Source organism: Ceratotherium simum, chromosome 3 (assembly GCF_057802395.1).
Source record: "Ceratotherium simum simum isolate JZ-2026a chromosome 3, ASM5780239v1, whole genome shotgun sequence".
NCBI classification, from domain to species: Eukaryota; Metazoa; Chordata; class Mammalia; order Perissodactyla; family Rhinocerotidae; genus Ceratotherium; species Ceratotherium simum.
This window is the reverse complement of record NC_141902.1, coordinates 58103358-58124882: the sequence shown is the minus strand read 5'-3', so window position 1 is coordinate 58124882 and position 21525 is coordinate 58103358. Positions and strand designations below refer to the sequence as shown.

The 21525-nt window shown below is 46.8% G+C and overlaps 2 protein-coding genes across 6 annotated transcripts in view; both read left to right on the top strand.

The window, feature by feature from the left end:
• The window catches only part of CSNK1G1 (casein kinase 1 gamma 1), a 196623-nt gene extending 183961 nt beyond the window's left edge, over positions 1–12662 (top strand). For all 5 annotated transcript variants that reach the window (XM_087428414.1, XM_087428422.1, XM_004421683.3 and 2 more), the window contains one exon: positions 6715–12662. In XM_087428414.1, coding sequence (XP_087284540.1) covers positions 6715–6769 — 55 coding nt within the window. In that variant the 3' untranslated portion in view covers positions 6770–12662. The remainder of the gene's footprint in view (positions 1–6714) is intronic.
• Positions 12663–15155: 2493 nt separating this feature from the next.
• On the top strand, positions 15156–21469 carry PPIB (peptidylprolyl isomerase B). Its single transcript, XM_004421684.3, has 5 exons — positions 15156–15358; positions 16084–16197; positions 17168–17261; positions 20337–20521; positions 21133–21469. The coding sequence occupies exons 1-5, from the start codon at positions 15224–15226 to the stop codon at positions 21253–21255; spliced, it is 651 nt and encodes a 216-aa protein (XP_004421741.1). The 5' UTR covers positions 15156–15223; the 3' UTR covers positions 21256–21469.
• The last annotated feature ends 56 nt before the right edge of the window (positions 21470–21525 follow it).

Below are 21525 nucleotides of genomic sequence, written 5' to 3'. Positions count from 1 at the left end.
TCAGAAGTAGGCAACATATTTATAGTGATACTGTGCCCTAAGAGGTCTCTTGAGCCCCCAGATAGCCTAAGTACAAGCCAGAACATGTTTATACTTCTGGGTATAAGATGGTGAGAGGCTGATCAACACTTGCATTCTCCTTCCTTTCAGATACACTTTGCATGGTTGTCCCCCCTGCCCACTACTCTGCTCTGCTGCCCCTCTATATGAGGAGCTCACTTTGCGTTCAAGAGGTCCTTTCCTTGGAAAGCCAGGATGTAAGGATTCCTATCCAGTGGATAAAAAACAAAAGATAAAAAGGATGACTTGGATTCTCTACTATTGAGTCCCTGCTAAGTGTAAGCAGCTTCAGATGCTACTCCCACGGTTTATATAAGGCCCTCATACATAAGGAGGGCATGGGGAGTTTTTAATGCCAGGAGGAGACCATTTTGAGTATGGAAACATGCTCCCTATTCTCAGAGACTTTGGAGATTTTGATGGTACTCACGATTTTTCACTTTCCATGACAAAACTGCATTCTCTCAAATACACAATGTAGTACTCCTACCCTCTGGGTTCTCAACCTTGGCTGCACTTTGGGGCATGTTAGAAAACACAAATGCCTGAATCCTGGCCCCAGAGATATCATCTGGGATATGGCTTGAGCATCAGGAATTTTTATAGTTCAGGTGATTCGAATGTGTAGCCAAGGTGGGGAACCACTGTGCTAGATGTGGTCTGATCCAAACATTGTCTGGGCTTGAAAGATGGCTGTACCCATTCCCACCCCCACCTCACTGCCAAGTCACCATTGTGGCTATTACTTTGAAGCTTAGAAGTTTAGCTCTAGATTTAGTAGTATACTTTGAATACCAAGATTGAATGGGCTTTAGTCTTATAATATGCCCTATAGAGGTTTATCTTTTGAACCCATTCATCTCATTTCATTTGGTAAATGTGTACACTAATTGTGTATGTGAGTGTGGTGTTTGTGTCCTGTGTGTAAGATAGGGGGCCATTCACACAAACAGATTTCAATCTGGCGTATTCTTTTCTGGCATAATCTAAACTCTCGGATGTAAAGAGAGTCTAAAGTCTCCCCATTTACCAAAAAGGACCTCTCTGCCTCTTTGCCACCAGTCCAGGTTTGGGCCTTCTGAACGATGTGGAAACCAGAGGGGAGCAATTGTATTTGACCAAATGTCGTCCAAAAGCTCATAGTTGAGGGTATTTTGTGTGCTGATTCTCCTAGTGGTTTCGCGAGCTGCCAGTCCATCTTGCCCAGGGAACTGTCAGGGTGCAGCCATGTGTTTTTCTTCATGGCTTTCTATGTGTATGGGGGGAGGGAGGGGGAAGCCATGTGTCCACCTTCTTGATCATTTTCATGGGAAGAAGTCACAGCTAGAGAAGCACAAGGCGTCCCAGACAACCCCTCATTGCGCGCAGCTGTGATGCCATTTGTCCATGCAGCCTGCTTGTGGGAGAAAGGGGCTGTTGCCTATATTAAGATTCAACTAGGGTACTGGGGAGACTGTGGGACACCTTCACTTCTAGGCTTTTGATTTTGAGTTCCTCACCCAGCTTGTTTTTTTTTTTTTTTTTTTTTTTAAAGATTTTATTTATTCATTTTTTTTCCCCCCAAAGCCCCAGTAGATAGTTGTATGTCATAGGTTCACATCCTTCTAGTTGCTGTACGTGGGACTCAGCCTCGCGTTGGACGGAGAAGTGGTGCCTTGGGGCGTGCCCGGGATCCGAACCCGGGCCGCCAGCATCAGAGCGCGCACACTTAACCGCTAAGCCACGGAGCCGGCCCACCCAGCTTGTTTTGTGTAAAGGAGGAGAGAAATAACAGGGTCTTGGTTTTTGTTCTATATATAAAATGAACATTTAACTTTCCTTTTTCTCTAGCTAAAGGACACATATCCCTGTTTAAGTATGATTGGAAGGGTAGTGAGGCAAGGCAGCTTTTTGGTTAATTTTTGTTGTGGTAAGAACACAAGAATTTTTGGTTATCCATTGACTTACTTAGCAAATGTGGACCTCATTTTCCTCCAAAATTAATAAGAATGGGATTCAGGCCCTTCTCTAGCAATTATGCCTTAATCCAGAGCAGTGACCCTCTTCCTCTGAGTCATCTCCTGCTATGGTAAAGTGTCTCCTAAGCCTTTTCTCCCCGCTAGAGGAAGAGCTAACTGCTGGCTGCTTTGGTCAGGTATGTTGGACTTAGAAAAAGCCTAGAGACTTTGCTTTCCCTCAGAATAGTTGGGAGGTTAACAAATTGCGCAGTAAGATTTCATGTGGGAACCAAAATGGCTTGGCCTTGGTGCTTAAGTGAATTCTTATAGGTAGGATCATTGTTCTTTCTCCTGCTACCTTCCTTGAAGTTGCCCAGGAAAGCCCACCCTGGGGCTCCCACCAACTCTTTCTGTTTTACCTTACCCCTCACTGAGATCCAGCTGCCACCTTGATGCTTCTTTCAGTCACCTGCCCCCTCCCCTTTAGTGTGGGGACCAAGTGGCCTGGGCCTACTCACCCTACCTTGACAGGAAGAAACTAAACACAGACACATTCTGCATGTTTGCATGGCTCACAGGGAGTCGCTTCCATCTCACCTCTGTGGACTAATCTCTCTCTCTTTCTCTCTTCCTTTCTGTGTTTTTCTCTTTACACACTCTGTAGCTGCCTGAAAATGCTCAACCTGTGGTGAGTCCCTCTCTCCAGTCCACATGCTAGGGGAGCAGACCAGACTAGGCTGGGATTGGCAAAGCCAAACAAAATGCCTTAGGAACACTGAATGGCTTCCTTATGCCACCTTGTGCCATAACCACCCAGACTGGGGAACTAGATCCGCAAGGTGGGGATGGGGCAGACCTATACCCAAGAATTAATCTGTTCCTTCTTTCCTTTCAAACCCACCTCATTGCTGACTCCTCCTATCACAACTGTATCCCACAGTATCCAAAATATCTCTTTACTTTTAGCTGAGTGAATTTTTTCCCAAGTTAATACGATCAGATATTATCATCAGACAGCGAGGGACAGAGGTGGGAGGACAGAGTTACTGTATCACTGTTTAGATTACTCCTCACAACCCCAAGGATAGTTATTGCCAGATAATCTCACATTCTGCAGCTTGGTCTCTAACTTGGAAATCAGCTACTTTGGAAAAAATCTGTGACTTTTCTTTTTGATTCAGCTGGTTCCTGTGTCTGTAGGATATGAGTCTCACAGAAAAAGAGAGCTCCTTCTTGGGGGAGAGATGGACATTTTGTTGTTGTTTGGGTTTTTTTTGTATGTTTGTTTTTTGTTTATTGTCTTTTTTCTCCTTCCTATAAGAGAATATAGTGGGCCAAGGGCTGACTCAGCTAATGAGATATTGGAGCCTCTCTTTTACACTCCTGGAAAGGTTCCTTGAATGCATTCTTAGGAATGACATGAGGTATATAGAAGGGGAAGCCCTAAAGAATCCATGTTTGGTGAGGCACATTCTTGCTGTGAGACAGAGCCTCCTCCCAAGCTCTCTTACCAGACATTGCCTGTGACCTTCCAGGTGCTCCTAAGCTAGTTTGTCTGTTGCGGTCTGAAATTGTAACTCTCCCACATTGTCTGCATGCATGGGGTTGTATTCTACATGGTGATAATAGCCTGCTGTCCTCTATGACTACCTTGTTTCTGTTTGTCTTCAGTGTCTGGGTTGGGTACCTGTTTCTGAACCCTGTCTGAGCCAAGTTCCTAAGGGGTTTCCCCAGGGATAGGGCTGTATTGAAGATAACAGTTGGGTTTTATGGAAATAGAATTTGTAGTCGTAGAGTATCAAGGAGTACATTTTGCTTATTTATTTAGCAAACATGTCTGCGTAATCTGACATTGTTGTGGTCTAATATTTCCTTTTAGATGTCAGTCACATGATCCTGACTGCAAATACAGGGCCTACTATGTGTTCATCCAGCTCTGTGCTTGGAACTCTAGGGCGTCCCAAGGCCTGCCCCAAAGAGCTTAGGTACCACTAGCTGGAGAGATAAGACGTAAATACTTGAATGGAAAAGTAGTACTCCAGGACACTTACGTTACTATCCCTCGAGAGGTCACTATGGACAGGGATGGTCAAGGAAGACTTCATGGATATTGTGGGGCTTGAACCGGGTATTAGTGCAAGGGAAGAATGTACAAGTACAACAAAGAAGAGAAGCATAGCAAAAAAATGTCTGCAGTGTGGGAAAGGTAATGGCTCAGAAGCCTGAGGGAAGAGCACCTGGTAGCTTGTAAGTGGGGAGACTGGACCGATTCTGACTCCAGCATCTTAAGAACTTCTGGTCATCCAGTCAAAGAATCAATGCGAAGGAAACAAGAAGGGTTCCTCACTTGTCTTTATTCTCTTCTGAGAGTAATCCAGTGGGCTTGAGTCTGGGGTCTGACCAAGTTGCTGGTAGTCACCACAGAAACCAAAGAGTTGAGAAGCAGATTGTGGGGCGTGTTTCCTTGTGGGTAGAATTATTAAAAACTGCTACTGCTGAAGTTTTAGCTATAGTAACTAACAAAAATTAATCTAGGGCTCTGAACCATAGCTCACATTCTCCTCTAGTCAGGTTATGATATGCTTGTAAGCAGACATTAACTCTTATGACTTGTCTTGGAGGAGGTAAAAGAGAAGTCATATCATTTGAAATGGACCAAAATAGTATTGCAAACTCGTTTATGATTGCTCTTACTTAAAAACACAAAATCATCATCTTAGCATCCTCCAAAAGGAATAAGAATAGAAATTGACTTAAATGTTAGTGATCCCTCTGAAAATCGTGGTTAATAGGGATCAGGTAACTCTATTGAAATATTGGTGCTCCCATGAGATTTAATTTGCCTTATTTAATATTAATTTCAGGACATTCAACTTGTAAAATGCCTGTTTTCTAAAGCATTTGTACAGAAAAAGACCACTTTTTTTTCTTGACTCCTTCCCCAGGGATTCCATAGAGAACTATTTTTTTTTTTAATTGTTTTATTTTATTTTTTTTCCCCCCAAAGCCCCAGTAGATAGTTGTATGTCGTAGCTGCACATCCTTCTAGTTGCTGCATATGGGACATGGCCTCAGCATGGCTGGAGAAGCGGTGCGTCGGTGCGTGCCCGGGATCCGAACCCAGGCCGCAAGCAGTGGAGCGCACGCACTTAACCGCTAAGCCACGGGGCCGGCCCAATAGAGAACTATTTTAAACAATCAAAAGTGTTGGTCATTTTTATTTAAAAGAGTTTATCCAGTCTCCAAGTACACATGACACTTTGTTTAGTGACTATATTTACACCCATTAATGGTCTTTCACGAATGTCATTGATACTCTTAGAAAATCTTTTTTAAGACCCTCTTAAGAAGCTTTTATTTCCAGAATCCCCATGTTTCATTCATTCAGATATGGTTCAAGCCCATCATTGTCTGTGTAAATGTCTATGTCTGCATTCTAAGAAACTTTCTCCAAATTTTTAATAATTAGTCCACTGGGTGGAGGAATACCAAGGGGTCTGACTAAAAAAGGAGAGAATCTTAGCTACAGTGGAGAAGTTAGGAGTATGGAAAGTAAGCAGCAGTTCTTTATTTCCATATGAATATTCCTGGCATTAAACGCAGAAGTATTAAGCAAGAGACCCAAAGATAGATTTCTCAGAAAAGCTTTTCTTTCAAGGGTCCAGCAAGTGTAAGTTACACTTCCAAATTTACTCCCCTCCATCATTTGGCATCTCTGACTCATCCACCACCTTCTACCCCTCACCTTCTCATTTCCCATGTGTCAGCTTCTTGGAAAGGACATATCTTTTGCACCAGCCATGCCACAGCCCTCATCACCCGCTGCTGGACTAGTCACTGCCTGAGCAAGAGGTGTTTCTTATTCCAAAGACAGGAGTAGGGAGGGGATACTCAGGCTTAGGGTTGTGCCAGAGCTGTGGCTGTTGCCCAGGAGGCAGCACTTGGAGAGCTTATGAAGGAAGCAGGCCCCAACCGACACCCTAAACAGGGTCAGTCTTTTAACCCAGTCTGGCACAGCAGCAGCAGTCTCAGAAAGCTAAGTTGAGGAAGACCCTGCAACCAGAGGCTTGCTGGTGATCAGCTCCTGGGCTGTGGCATTGATTCTCTCTGAATGAAAAGTGGGCTGCGCTGATTTGAGTCAGGAGATCTGAGCTCACAGTTCTTAGTACAGTCAGGGCTTCTCCTGCCTACTCCAGGTAGCTGGGTGGGGGCGGGGATGGGGGATAGAGAGAATCCTTAATCCTTCATTGGTAGCATCATGAGATCCTCCTAGAGTTCCCAACATCATACTTTTCATGGGGTTTGTTTGCCTTAGTGTAGCTTCCATACCCACTAATGACTGAAGTTGCATTAAATAATTTTGCCCCCTGTATCAAGAGGCAGACAATTCAGGCTATTCTTATGAAGCCCTGAGGACCCCCAGCCTCGGTTCTAGATAAAGATGAAGCATTTGGGTTGGGTGTTAGACTAGGAAAGAAGCCTGCAGCATTTTGGTCATTAGATTTGATAGCTGTGGATTGAAATGAAGCAGCTATTTCCTTTGGCTTCCTAGTAGACACTGCTCACTGCCTCCAGTATGTGCCCTGTAGATGGTGGGCGGCCCTGTGGGAGGGTGCCAGGGGGGAAATTCTACCCCCTGCAGTAAGCAGAAGCAGGCAGAAGTCTGTTGGAAGCCACAGGCCTCCATTACTGACTTGCAATGTTCCTTGTGCTCCAGGTGCTGCTGTTTCTTTAAGAGGAAAAGGAAGAAGACTGCTCAGCGCCACAAGTGACCAGTGCCTCCCAGGAGTCCTCATGCCCTGGGGACTCTGACTTGATTGCACCTGCAGTTTCTGCCATTTCTCATTGGAAGGGACTCCTCTGTGGGGGAGGGTGGAGATCCAAACCAAAAAGAAGAAAACAGATGCCCGCAGAAGGAGCCAGTGTGGGTAGCCAGGGCCCAGTGGGTCAGTGGCTGTCCCCACCTGCCTAAGGCTCTGAGCAGGTCCCAGAGCTGCTGCTCCCTCACTGCTTGCCCTTGGGGCTGCCTGGTTAACTCTCCTTCCTATTGTTTACAGTGAAGGTGTCATTCACAAAAACTCAAGGACTACTATTCTCTTCCCTCCCCTTAGTTTACTCCTGGTTCTTGCCCTACCCTCAATCCTTTCCAGCATAAAAGCTAGTGAGTTGAAGGCTTTTTCTGCTGAAGGAGCTCAAGAGGCCGGGGGTGTGGTCAAGAAGGTGGGAGGAAGATGGCAAGCCTGGACAGGAGAAGAACCTTCTCCACCTACTAGGTGTGTCTGGCAGTATGGCTCCCTCTTCCTCTGTGCCTGTGCAGCCTGCGTCCCCAGCTGGCCACGGGGTACAGGTTACTCCCTCCCTCCCTCCTGTGAAGTTACACTGTAGGACACAAGCTGTGAGAAATCTGCAGTCTACTGTCCCCGTGTGTTGGCATTCTTAGCTTTCTTGACAAGCGAACTCTTCTCTAGATGGTAGGACAATGCAAATTGTTCTGAGAAAAGGAAAAAAAAACTGACTTTAATGCACTTTTAGTTGTTTGTTTGTTTTTTTTAAACAAAAACATGGCAGATGCATATTGTGTCTGGTTATATTGGGAGTTTTACTTTTTTTCTGTTTTGATGGGGATGGGGCCAGCCAAGCCATTCAGAGAGAATATTCTGAGTCCAGAGGACATTCTCAATGGAAAGAGTTGGGTCTGCAGCACCCGGAAGAGAAGAAGCCAAACTCTGTGTCATTCTGAGTGAACACTCAGGTTGACAAGGAAACATACTTGAATTTTCATTCATCTTCTCAGCTGCTGAAGAATGTCCCTACCAGAGCCTCTTGACTTCATCAGCCTGCAGTTTGGACAACTCAGCTCTCCAGTACGTGGGATGAGCCAGCCAAGCCAGACTGTGAATAGGAGTCAGTTCATCCAGAGAAGGAGATGCTTAAAAAAAAAAATCTGAAATATCTGTTTCTTCCACTGCCAGGGACTTCCAACTAGGTAGCCATGTGACTTCCTTAGTGACTTGGGGACAAAATTATTGATGAAATAGCCACCACCATATTGCCACTAGTGGAACAAAAGAGGAAGAAAGTGAACCTGCCTTCCAACTGCCAGAGGAACTTTAGGATTTGGCATCATAGGGCCCGGAAATAAAATTGGTGTGTACTCTCTGCCCCAGCTGCTGAGTTACAGCATTTGGGCTGGCCTGCCTTATCAGAAACCAAGCACCTGCAGATCACCGAGCAGGTCTGTAGCAGCAGGCTTGAGACTCTCCATACATGGGGCTGTAGTGAACAGGAGGAAAAGATTGGTTGGTGCTGGAAAATTCCAGGAGAAAGGAGACTGAAATGAAAGTCTGAAATTACCTTCTCAATTGGACATAGACTCCTTCCAAATAAGATGGCCATGCCTCTAGAGCATGTTCTTCCCAGTACGTTCTCTGCGTCCCCCCATGGTGTAGTCACACAGCGTACTACTGTGAAGGGTCTTGGTTCCTCATTCACTGCTTGAAAAGTCATTAAGGTATGGAGTTAATCTTCTCGTGCTCAATTTTCATTTGAGTTCAGTAGCTTATCCAAACAGTGACCTTTCATTCCAGATGTGATAGAGGAAAAAGGTTTTGTATCTGGGAGTAGAGAAAGCTAACCATGGAGGACAATGGCTGGTGGCTTAGTCTGGTGGGTTTTGGAACACAAAAATCATTTCCTCTTGCTTGAGATGTAGGGCTGTCTTTTTGACTGGAGGATGTGGGGATACTTTCTGGTAGTTGGCATTTCCTGACAAGTCCCTTGATGTATCTTACATGGAGCAGAAATAGCATCAGTAGCATGGATCAGAGTTACTGGGCTTCACCTGTTCCATTGGGCCTTGGCTAGGAAATAGTACTTCCCTGGCTTCAAACCTGCTTAGCTTATGTGAAGATTGTAATCTTTCATTTCTTTAAAGGAAACTTTCCTGTATACAAAACAGAATGGCTGGGAGATGGTGTCATATCCCTTGTCCACAAGGATTTTGAATATTGGGATTTGCTTCCTTGACATTTCCTAGGGGTTAAGGCACCATCACTGCAACTTACATAGTTTCTCAGTTGGCATTTGGGCAACTCTAACTTCCTATATAAAAAATTAACTTCCTCACCCCTATAATATAGAAAAAGCTTTGCCTCTCAATGGAGGGCAAAGGGAAATGGTGCCAAGGCCTGGAGCATCCTGGCACTCCGTACCCCATTAAGTGCCTCCCCACTCCTGCTTCCCCAAAAAAGCAAAGGCAGTGACCAGCTTGGCTGCAGGGCAAGCCCCCTTTGCAGCTGTGTTTGTGACTTTTTATTTTTTTGGTCTTACATTTTTTTAAAGGCTAGCTCTTGAGGGGTTGAACCTGAGCAGTTGTGGGGGTCCTTCCTAATGCACTGTTCTTCTCTGCCCTGCACAAATCTCTTACTAGAGATTTGATTTTCATAAGAAAGGTAAAGAGCCCCAGGTCCCTCTCGCAGGTTAATGGTGATCCTTCCAGGGCCATTGGCACTCCAGGGTGGTCCCAGACCCCTGAGAGATTCTTATATAATCTTCCTTAAAATTTAAAAAAAGGAAAGAAAGAAAAGGAGTACGTAAGGAGTAATTTGGCCATCAGTTCCATCCCCACCAGCATATCAGGGCTGCCTCCTCAGCCCTGTCGCTGAAGTTGCTCAGCTGTATGCCTCAGCCAGGTCCTTGGGGTTGGGTGCTCCTTTCACCACCACCCACCCAAGTCCACTTACTCTGTAGTTTTTGAGCTTTCTCCAGTTCACAACCACGATGCCTGGGGATCTTTTTCTTTGGGATTGATGCAACTGTTACTGAGTTAGCATTAAAGTGCTAACAGCATCTCTTCGTAAAAAACCCTTAATATTATACCATTAGGAGTTCTCCCAAGCCCTGTGGTCCTTCAGGCATTGCATCTTGAGACAAGCAGGCCAGGAATCCACCAAGGCTTAAAGGTCCCTCCCTTGTGACCAGAGCACGAATTTTGTGTGTGCAGTCTAAGCACGTGAGGACTGATCACTTGCTATGCACACCTTGGCCTTTCCCAGTGATCTCACTCCAGACTGCTCTGCAAGATTGGGCAGAGCGTGCCAGCGGCCAGCGTGCTTTCATGACTGCCTTCATTAACATTCTCCTGCTATTTTGGGTCTGTCTAGGAGTAAAAAGGGTCTTGGAAGGTATGAGTCAGGTGAGTAGGTTGGCCTCCAGTTAAAGCTCCATTTTCCTTTGAAATGCAGGAGCAACAGGAGACAGCAGGATCCTGAGGTTTCCAGTAGAAGTTCTGATTGCCTGTTTATTCTCAGTGAACTCCAAGTACATAGGAACAGCCCCTGCCATTAGCCAGAAGAGGTGTCCATCGCCTCTAAAGTAACTTCCAACTTAGTTCACTGGAAATGTACACTGGTGGTACATATTCAGTGTTGATTCTCAGTGTTAGTAACCACTTCCAATGTCAGAAATATGCTATGATGGTAATGTTATGTTGTAGTGGTTACTAAAGATCATAGCCTTAACTTTTTTTTATGCAAAAGCTATAACCTGTTCCCCCTCCCACTGAGCAATCATGGCCTGCATTTTTCAAAAATAAGTACTACCATGGCAGCCAAGAAAGTATCTCCTTAAAGGAATTTGATCTTTCTTCTGATGCATCTCTCCCAAGTCCACATGCCTTCTGTGTTCCAATTACCTCTTTCATTTTCATATTTAAACCATTTTTCCATTCCCAATGAGTTGCCCTGACAATGTCGTCTCCAGTGTTAGAGCCACGTTAGGGCTAGAGTTTCTCAGATCGGGAGCTTGCGGCACCATACAGCCAACATTGCCTTTGCCAGGCCACTGCCACCATCCCCACCATTGCCCCAAGGTGGGCAGATGAATTCCAGAAACCCTTAGGGAGCCAGGATGACTAGGCACCCCGTCTGGATTGGCCATGTGAGCAATAGGCACTTGTCTCTGGGGTTCTTCCTTTTACTGACTCCAGGGCTCCAGGAGAGTCCCATCTAGAGGTTGATGGCCAGTGACTCCCAGTCATCTCCATGATAGGTTGGTAGGAAATAAAATGGGATTCTTGTGGTTTTTTTTTTTGGGGGGGGGTGGGAATTGTTTCTGAATAAGAAGAAAAGGAAACCATGGCCATTCTGAGGGTTTGCAGAGTTTTGAGCAGTGTTTTAGTCACAAATAAGGAATATTGGAAGTCTTGGATCAGTTAAGCAGTCTTAAAAACATGTTTTTCCTAACTCCTTTTGCAAGTGACCAAGCGCAAAAGATTAGGTTTCTCCATTGTATTCAAAATAGTAAGTAGGTTCCCTGGATATAGACAGTAGTGGACATATATCCTCAAAAAGCAACCAGGAAGTCCACTCCAGTATTTGTTTGTAGGTCAGCTTACAAAGGAAAAAGTGAATGTGTACTCCGTATATTTCTAGTTTGATTACCAAACTTGATGTTATAAAGAAACCTCAGTTCTGTGGACAGAATTTCTTTTGTTATTTTTCTTCTTTTACTCTTCACAATCATCTTTCCAGTGCCATCAACACCTTCAAAGTCTCAGAGCGGAGGGTTATCCGTGGTAATAAATGGGGGTGCAGTGCAGCCATCCCAGTAACACAAGAGAACAGCTGTCCTGACTGCCCCTTACCCACAAATCCCTTCTTTCAGGGCAGGTGAGGCTTTTTCAGTGTTCCTCTTCATGAGCTCCAGACCAAATCCCAGGTCAGCCCTTGCACCAAAAGCTTTCTTAAGAGGCTTATCAATCTGTCAGGAATGTCTCAGGAAAGATGAGCCATTTCTTTGGGGGGAAATATATTTACAGATGGGTGTGTGTGGTTGCATTTATATGCCTGTGTGTGTGTGTGCTCATCTGTGTGCATTTCACTTCCATAAAGACAGCCCAGGCTGCTGGGACCATGTGTTCCTGAATATTCTTGGAAGTAAACAAGTAACAAGTGAGCTTCTCAAATTAGTGTTACAGGAAGCTGGCTCTGGGAATGAGCCCCGTTTATCAAGCAGAAGAGTAAACAGCAGAAAAGATAGAAATAAAACCAAAAATATTATAACCCCCAATGGAAAATAATGTTGATTCATCAATTCCCATTGGATATAGTACATGCTCTAATTTATTATTATTTTGTCTGTTTCTTTAATCTTTGCCCATTGTACTTTTTAAAAGATGTTGGGATGTTGATTGCAATTTTTAAAGACTAGATAATGTATAAATCAGCTGTGGAAATCAATTTTAATTGATGTGTGGATGTGTCTGATTATTGTTAAATGCCTTTTTTCCTTTTTTTTTTTTTTTAAACTTTTGTTTTACATATGTAATGTTGTTTCATAAACCCTGGCACTGGTCGTAAAGCTCAGCTGTGAAAATGAAACTTGTATTTTTAAACATGAATGTCAATTTCAAATGTATTTGAAATGATTCCTCCAGGAGACAGATTTGTACACCATTAAGAAAAACTCTTCTGCAGAGGAAGTAGCCTTCTTTGGAGAAAACGGAAAATGGGTCTTGATGTTATCTCAGAGTAGCCCATTTCCTAGGGCACCATGGAAAACACAAATGTGATCTTTAGGTATACCTCTTCCCCAATTTGGGGAGGAAAGAACTCAGTTTGCACCCTTTTTGTATGTAAAATAAAATGTCTTACCTTTCTTGGCTAATTTTGGTTGTTTGGTTTGTCCGGTTTTAATCTCCCCTGTCTAATTGGTAACCAAGAATTCAGCTAAAACTAACTTTGATATTCAGGGCTCTGGTGATTGAAAACAATACCTGATACTTTGGCATTCTTGCTTCATTCCTTTGGGTTGAACATTGCCCTCTCCTATGGGTCACTTTAAAAATAAATATTCTTGGCAGAATTTGGACATTCATCACTCACAGACTACTGCCTGTATCCCTGTGGTTCTTAGGTGGTAGAACACAAGGAAGTTTGGATCTGATCTTTGAAACGACTTTGAAATAGTAGCTTTATAACTCTGCTCTACTAATGCGGAACATCTCTACAGACAGAGGATATAATTGTGATACACAATATAAAATCACAAGAGCATATATGGTCACAAAACAACTGCCAATCTGAACATAATTGGCTGGTTCCAATTTTTTCCGTTACTATTCAATTACTACATGATTTGTTTTTTAACTAGTAGGCAAGTAAGGGGAGAATACATGTTTAAGATCATCATGAGAGAAAAACTTCACATTGAGAGCATTTTATCCATCAAGCTAATTTTTTTTAATTTCAAAAATGGTGAGGGAGAGGGGGAGAACGCTGCTTTTATGCAGTTTTAGCATCAGCTCCTCATGTCGGGAAGACTACTTTGAAAACAATTTGGTAAACATTTTTCTCTGGCTATAGGCAGAGTGAGACCACTGAGTGGGGAAAGAGGCTTGACAGACCAAAAAAATAAAGGAGGGGGTGTTGTTTGGAAGATCACCTTTGTCAGTGCAACAGTTTTACCTAGAAGAACCTCCATCTGATTGAGGTGGTCTGGATTGATTTGAGGTGTGAGGCTTAGAAATAGCAAATGTCTTTTGAGTTTATGTAAAAGAACTGCCTGTTGAAGCTCCGCAGCTTGCCTGCAGTGGCCTCAGTGTAAGGAAGGACACGTTAATGCCAGTGGCCATGCATAACCTCAGACTCAGGTCAGCACCTCATATAGAGACCAAACTGCAGAGTTCAACTATGGAAACAGAGCCATGCCTACCTACAATCTGGTTTGTGAAGACCTGGAACTGCAGTAATGTTAACCTTTGAAAATTAGTTTTAAAAACGTTTAATAACATCATAGGTCCAAGTTTGAGAAAGAAAATGTGAGTGTGTAATTTTTATTCTGAGTGTGTAAGACTCCCAGTACCGAAGTATACATGTTGTAGACTGTTTGGAATAACACCAAGTGTGTGTGTAAAAACCTGAAATAGTGCTGTGAGAGCATCTGACAACTATCCCTGACCTTCCTGAAGGTTTGTAGAAAAGGGAGACTAAACCTCAGTCCGTTGCATATGTTACTTCCCACCTCACTGCTAATGTGGCGCTATGCAACCAGTTTCTGTTGAGCACTTAGCCCTGCAGCAGTGTGGGGGGAGCTGTATACAAAATAAGAGCATTGCAGTCTTGCTCACAAAAAAATGCAGTTACTTGGGAAAATAGGTAAAGAAAGGAAGTTAAGAACCAGAATGTACAATAAAGAGTGCACTGGGCTGGCCCCGTGGCTCAGCGGTTAAGTGCGCGCGCTCCGATACTGGCGGCCTGGGTTCGGATCCCAGGCGCTCACCGCTTCTCCAGCCATGCTGGGGCTGCGTCCCACGTACAGAAACTAGAAGGATGTGCAACTATGACATACAACTATCTACTGGGCTTTGGGGGAAAAAAAAAAAAAAAGAGAGGAGGATTGGCAATAGATGTTAGAGCTGGTCTTCCTCAGCAAAAAGAGGAGGATTAGCATGGATGTTAGCTCAGGGGTGATCTTCCTCACACACACACACAAAAAAGTGCATTGACTCATACAGCAGTAAGCACAGTAAGATTAGAGAAGGGAGAGGAAAATGGGTAGTAAAGTGACTGGGACTAAGTCAAAAAGGCAGTGGGTTTTGAAGCAAGTTTTGCAAGACAAGTAAAAGGAGCTGTGTGAGGTCATACTCTGGGTAAGCATAAACGTGCACTGAGTTTTTGGAAGCTGCCACGTTTAAATCTAATTTGGTGGTGACTAATGGTTGACTGGCCCAATATAGACAATGACAAGTATCTTCTGCCCATATCCACGGACTTCCGAACATAAAGTATCGGCCACCACCCGCTAAAAGACTTCCACTCCCGCAGACGCAGAGCGGCCACGGGACCTGCCGCTCTGCATGCTGGGGTTTGTAGTCTCTTCAGAAATCCAATCCCCGTGCTCTGTGAGGGGGCGCCGCCTTCCGCTGATCCTCTTCCTGTGGGTGGGCATCAGCGAGCTGGGGAGCCAATGAGGCCGCAGTAACGTGGCAGCCACCCACGAGCCCGAGTCTCTGCCGGCCCAGTCAGCCAGCCGGGCCCCGCCCCCCCGGGGGACCTACTATCCGGCGCCGACCCAGAGGGGGGAAATGGGGCCCTCCTCCTACTAGGAGGCCGGCAGGAGCCCCGGTCCCCCCCGGCCGCTGTCGGTGGCGACGCCGGGGCCCACGCCGCTGCGCCCCCACCCTCTTCCGGCCTGGGCTGCCGGGCCGAGCTCCCTTCTCCCGGTGGATGCTGCGTTTCTCAGAGCGGAATATGAAGGTGCTGTTCGCCGCCGCCCTCATCGTGGGCTCTGTCTTCTTCCTGCTGTTACCAGGACCCTCCACGGCCGATGAGAAGAAGAAGGGGCCCAAAGTCACCGTCAAGGTCCGGCCTCCCCTCTCCAGACCTGCCTGGCGTGGCCCGCCCTCTGCCGCCTGGGGTCTGGCCTCGGTGCCGCTGGTCACTGGTGTCCGAGGCATTTAGGGTCCCAGGCCTGCCGTCTTCGGCGTGGGTTCAGCCTCTCCCTAGTCTCCTGGCTCTGGCCTCGTGGCGCCTGGGTGGTCCTCCCCGATTCTGACTAGAGAATGACCCGGACACCCCAGCCCTGACCCAGGCATAGGAGCCCGGGAGACCCAGCTGGGGCCGGCACTGTCAGCCTCAGAGCAGTCTATTTGCAAATACCCCGCAGTGCTGGGGAAATGGTGAGAGATCACGCCTGCCAAATTGCGAATCCTTTCTCTACTTAGGCCAAATTTTAGCCACTTCCAATTACAGAGCACAGCGGTATAGTTTAAAGTTAAGTGGTGAGCTCTCCTCCTTATGGTTTTTTGGTGTTAATTTCTAGAATCTGGGTGTATTATTTATTTAGAGCAAAGGTTAGTACCCTGTAGTCTAAAGGAGAGTGCAAACAAACATTTTCTGGGAAAAGGGTCTGGAGCTTTCGTTAGATTCTCATAGGATTTTTGTCGCCACCAAAATCAGATTCAGAAACATTGCTCTTAAAATATGGCTCTGGTTTCTCTCCCATCCTCAGGGTAGCATCTTGGGCCCTCTGTTCCCTAGCAAGGCCCCTTTAAAGAGGCTAAGTGTGAAATGGCCTTTTTCCTTAGGTGTACTTTGATCTGCGAATTGGAGATGAAGATATAGGCCGGGTGGTCATCGGTCTCTTTGGAAAGACTGTTCCAAAAACAGTGGATAATTTTGTGGCCTTAGCTACAGGAGAGGTAAGTGGCTACAGCAGAGGTAGGCAAACTCAAGTGAAGTGCAAGTAGGGCACTTCACAGCAAACTGAAGTGTAGAGTGTGGCACATCTATAGCAGTAGTCCTCACTGAATACCAAACTGTGGCCCTGTGGCACTGGGAACCCACTATTATCATATCTTCTGAGTTTTTTAAACTGAATCCAGAAATCTGGTTGTTTGTTTTTTTTTTTTTTTTTTGCTGAGGAAGAGTCACCCTGAGCTAACAACTATTGCCAGTGTTCCTCTTTTTTTGCTTGAGGAAGATTAGCCCTGAGCTAACATCTGTGCCAGTCTTCCTGTATTTTGTATGTGGGTTGCCGCCTCAGCGTGGCCACCAAGAATGCGAACCAGCCGACCCGGGCTGCTGAAGTGGAGTGCGCCGAACTTAACCACTACACCACCGGGCTGACCCCTTGATTTGTTTTTTTTTGAAAAAATGTTTCATCTTTTAAGACATTGCAATAACCAAAGAAAACGTATCTGTGGAAACTAGTTGGTGGCCTTTGCTCCAGAGCTTTCTCTTAAGAATAAGGGGCCCAGAGCTTCCCAGGTTTTAAGGAAATAAGAGGACCTCGTTTAAGAAAGTTTGTATTCCAACTTTCCATTGGATCAGCAGGTAACTTTTTTTTTGGTCAGTTTTCTTGCATCTGTTCCTATGATTAGAAAAAAATGAGAGGGAAAAAGTGGAGGCATTATGTGAAGTAAAATTGTATAAAGTCTGGGAATTGTATAAAGGCAGGGGAATGTGCACTCTTAGCCCTTCCTGGGTCTGTGTCCTCCAGGCCTGGCCTACTGTAGCTGCTCACTCAGTAGCATGTTGAACGATGAATCTGGCCAGCAGTGGTGTCTCTTCTGTGAGCAGGATGGGTTGTGGGCTGGCTTCCTGCAGGGCCTATTTAATGTCTGCTTGGTGCTTCATGCCACCTCCTCACCTTCTCATCCTTTTTTCTAGAAAGGATTTGGCTACAAAGACAGCAGATTCCATCGTGTGATCAAGGACTTCATGATCCAGGGTGGAGACTTCACCCGAGGAGATGGCACTGGAGGTAACCTCAGGTCCTCTGGGCAGAGGGGTCTGTCAGTGCAGCCTCCAACGCGGGAGGGCCTGGCTGTGTCGGGTAGCTAAGGCCTCTTTCTTCCTTAGCTCCAGAGGCAGCCCCGTCACCTGCATTGAGACCAGCTGCACCCTTCTTTGTACAGGGAACCTGGGACAAAGGAGAGGGAGTAAGGGGGGTTTAGGTGGACATAAGAGGATCTTAGATCGCCCAGCCGACAGACCTGCTTATCCAGGCCTACAACCTTGGTGACTTTTCTTGCACTACTTCCTGGAGGGAAGGGGGCGAAGTGAAACACACAGGTGAGTCAGGCATGCAAAGCCTGTATGGGGTGACCTTGGAAGCCCAGCGAGGGTTGGAGAAGGTACTTTCCTTAGCAGTCCCCCACCAGAGACCACTTGACAAGAGCTGTGTCTCGCCTCGGCATTAGTTGTACACATAGGATAGACAGACAGATACCCTGGACTAACCCACAGGTCTCACCATACTTGGGTGCACAGCCTGCTGTTCCTGCAGACCGCAGCTGCAGCTCACCCCATCGATGAATATTTATTGGTCAGGCTCTGTGGTGGGTGCTGCGGACACAGAAATCAGTGGGACGGCAACTCCCTTTCACTTGCAATCCCTGAAGACTCACACTTGGGCCGTAATACAGCTTTTAGGACTCAGGCTCTGTCCTCAAGTTGTTTATCATCTAGATGGGAAGAACTAGGAGAAAACACTCTGAAAGCTACATAACAGTACAAGATTTAAATCATAGCTAGCGGCATCAGTGGACGAGAAGGACAAAGCAGACATAACACAAGGCACTGTATGCATGGAGTCAGACACAGTTGGGTGTGGTCCAGTGTCAGCCACCTTCCTGCTTTGTGACCTCAGGCAAGTGAGTCTTCTGAGCTATGGTTTCCTCTTCTGTAAAGTGAGAGTGGTAAGAGTTGTGAGTGCCATGAGGGGAAGGTGACAGCTTGAGTGTTAAGTGCCCACACATGGTGAGTGAGGTCAGCCATTGTCAAGTGCTGACAATCAGAGGATCCACTTCGGGCCAAAGTGGTCAGAAAATGGCCTTGTGAACGTGAGGGAAGGTTTGAGTGGGGTCCTGGTTGGGGAGAATTTGAATGGGAGGAGAAGAGGCAGGGTTAAGGTGTGAGCCCAGCTCTGGTCTGCAGCAGGAGCTTGGCCAAAGGCGGGGTCGGGGGAATGGAAATGGAGCACACATCAGCCCAGAGTGGTGGGCTGTGGCCAGACCCGGGAACCTGGGCTTTGTCCTTCATGGAGTGAGGATCTGCTGAAGACTTGAATGGAGGAAGACTCAACCGCAGAGGAGTTTAAGGGAAAATAATGTGGCAGCAGGATTCAGGATGTGGAGGCAGGAGTAAGCGGAAGAGTGAGGGATTGGTGCAGCTGTCCCTGGGTAGGGCCATGTGGGCCTGAGCCCAGGAGAGGATGGCCAAGTGGGTAAAGGCAGAGATTTGAGAGCTAGACCACCTTGGTTTGAATTCCAGCTCTGCTGTTTCCCAGCTGGGGGACCTTTAACCTCTCTGTACCTCAGTTTCTTTATCTTTGAAATAGGATCATTAGCTTTGCCTCACAGGGTGGGTTTTTATGTGTGCAGCAGCATAACTGCTTGCAGCAGTTCTCTGGCGGACGCCGTTACCGCTCTTAAGTGTTAGCCATTATTGCAGTTGGGGTAGCAGGAATGGAAAGAAAGGATGAGTAAATGGTGGTGGTGGGGACATCAACAATGTGCAGAGGAAAAGCTGTCAAAATAATAACAAGTCTGGAAGGAAAGATGATGAAGTATGTTGAGTCTAAAATGAACTGTACGTTCAAATTTGGAACTCCTTGTATGTTGGGAAAGTGGAGCTAAGGATGTTGATGTGGGGATTTTTCTGGATAGCAGCAATTATTGAAATTGTGCAGTTGGTTGAGATTCACAAAGAGGAGTCTCACGTAGGGGAGGCTTTTAGCCAGCACCCCAGCCAGGAGTCACTGCACAACGGTGGGCGAGTCCGGTTTCTCCCTGGGGTGGAAGGGAGATGTGGAGCACAGGCTGAGATGCCCCGGCCCCCACCAGCCAGAGTCTAGTAATTCTTGGTTTTCCGTCTTCCCACTTGCTACACAATCAGAAATTTCTCCCTGATTAGCATCAGTCTAGGACGATATCCCAACCTGGTTCCATTCTGTGGAACCACAGGATGAAAACAGATGTATTGAGGAGGAAAAAAAGGTTTCATATGCAAGTAAGTTTGAAAGGTGATGGGTAAGACAAAGTGAAAATTTCTTCTTTATTGCTGGGTTTCTTGGGGCCTCTAGTTCACTAGTGCACAGTGTGAATCTCCCAGAGGGGGCAGGGAAAAGGAAGGGTGCACTGTTTCTCCTGGAACAGCTCTAGGAACTTGGGTTAGGATCTCTGAAGTGGTGTAGCGATCTGCTCTCGGCCCCCTGCGTCATGCACCCCGGCCCCAGAGCCCTCATGGATGGACACATTATACACAGTCACAGCCACCTTTTATTTTCTGTTCATTCGTTGATAAGAGGCTCTTGACTTTGCAGAACCCAAATGGCAGCCCGTCTCTTTTGCTTCTCCCTGCCCCTCCCCACTCGTCTCTCTGCTTTCCGCTTTGCAGCTGCCTTGGTGTCTTTTGTGCTCTTAGGGAGAAGAGCTGGTCAGCCACAGCAGTCCTCCTCTTCTGGAGGGTTCTTACCTCCCCTGCCGCCTGCATCCTGCACAGCACTTCTCCACCAGACTTCCCCCGTGGCAGGCCTCTCAGGCCATAGCCAAGGGTAGTTGTTAATATGTGCCTTATTTAAAAGCCATAAAACTATATTCTCAAAGTAATCCATCCTGTGAGCTGTACATTAGATCAGCCTGGCCTCATGCTGCCCCACTTGGTCAGCATGGTTTGGCTCCAAGGCCAGAGGGTAGAAGGGGACAGCTTTTATGTCCTTGTACTCCACTTGAGCCTGGCCTGGCACAGAGGACAGGTTGAGCCCCTGGAATCCTCACCCCAAAGATCTCCTTGGTTTGGGCCAACCCAGCTCCCCTGACCCACTCTTTCTCCCCAGGTAAGAGCATCTATGGTGAACGCTTCCCTGATGAGAACTTCAAGCTGAAACACTATGGGCCCGGCTGGGTGAGCATGGCCAATGCAGGCAAAGACACCAACGGCTCCCAATTCTTTATCACAACGGTCAAGACAGCCTGGCTAGATGGCAAGCATGTAGTGTTCGGCAAAGTTCTAGAGGGCATGGTGAGTTTAGCAATGGGGGCTAACCCTGCGCACCCCTTGCCAAGGATCTGACACAGACCCTGGGGTGGGGGCTTCATATATTTTATCCTTTTCCCAAAAGGGAACCCACAGATTCAGACCCATGTTCATCTCTGGGGGAATCAAGCATAAATAGCCTCCCTCTCTACAAGTTGTAAAGCCTTCCAGGTCCCAGGCAGAGGCCAGCCAGGCCTTGTTGAGGCTGCACAGCTGCAGGAACCCCCGTCCATCACTCGCTCACAGTGCTGTGCTGCCACCACTCTGAGTTCACAGCTGAACACGATGGCCCTGGGAAGCCACCTGGTACCCCTTCCCCAGCCACCCTCTTCCTCCTCCTCACTCTTAGCCCAACCTGAGTCATACTTCAAAGGATCAAAACTGCTGCATCCTCCTCTTGTTGTCAAAGCTGGGTTCTCCCTGCCCTGGGCTGGCCCCCGGCCATGATTCCGTTAGGATTTTGGTGCCTCACGGCTTGTATGCTGCTTGTCACATGGGCATCTCAGCCCTCCGCAGCTATACACTGAGGCCTGTCTCCCTTGAGTGGCCGACCTCCTGACCCACTCTGCCTTCCTGTTTCTGCCTTTCCTTCCCAGGAGGTAGTGCGGAAGGTGGAGAGCACCAAGACAGATGGTCGGGACAAGCCCCTGAAGGATGTGACGATCGCAGACTGCGGCAAGATCGAGGTGGAGAAGCCCTTTGCCATCGCCAAGGAGTAGGGCCCAGGGACCTCTTCCCTTTGAGCAACCGTCTGTGCGGCCCTGTTGCCCTCCCCGGGGGTGAAGACAGCCCGCCACAGGGCTCCGTGCTCCACTGGCCCTAGTGCTGGCACCTGACGGAGCGGACCCCTCCCCTCACATTCCACAGGGCCCGGTTTTGTAACAAACTCCTACCAACACTGACCAATAAAAAGAAATGGTGGGTTTTTTATAACCTGTGTGTGGGCTAGGTTCTTGGGCCTGCAGCACTTCCCCTTCAGTCTGTGTCCC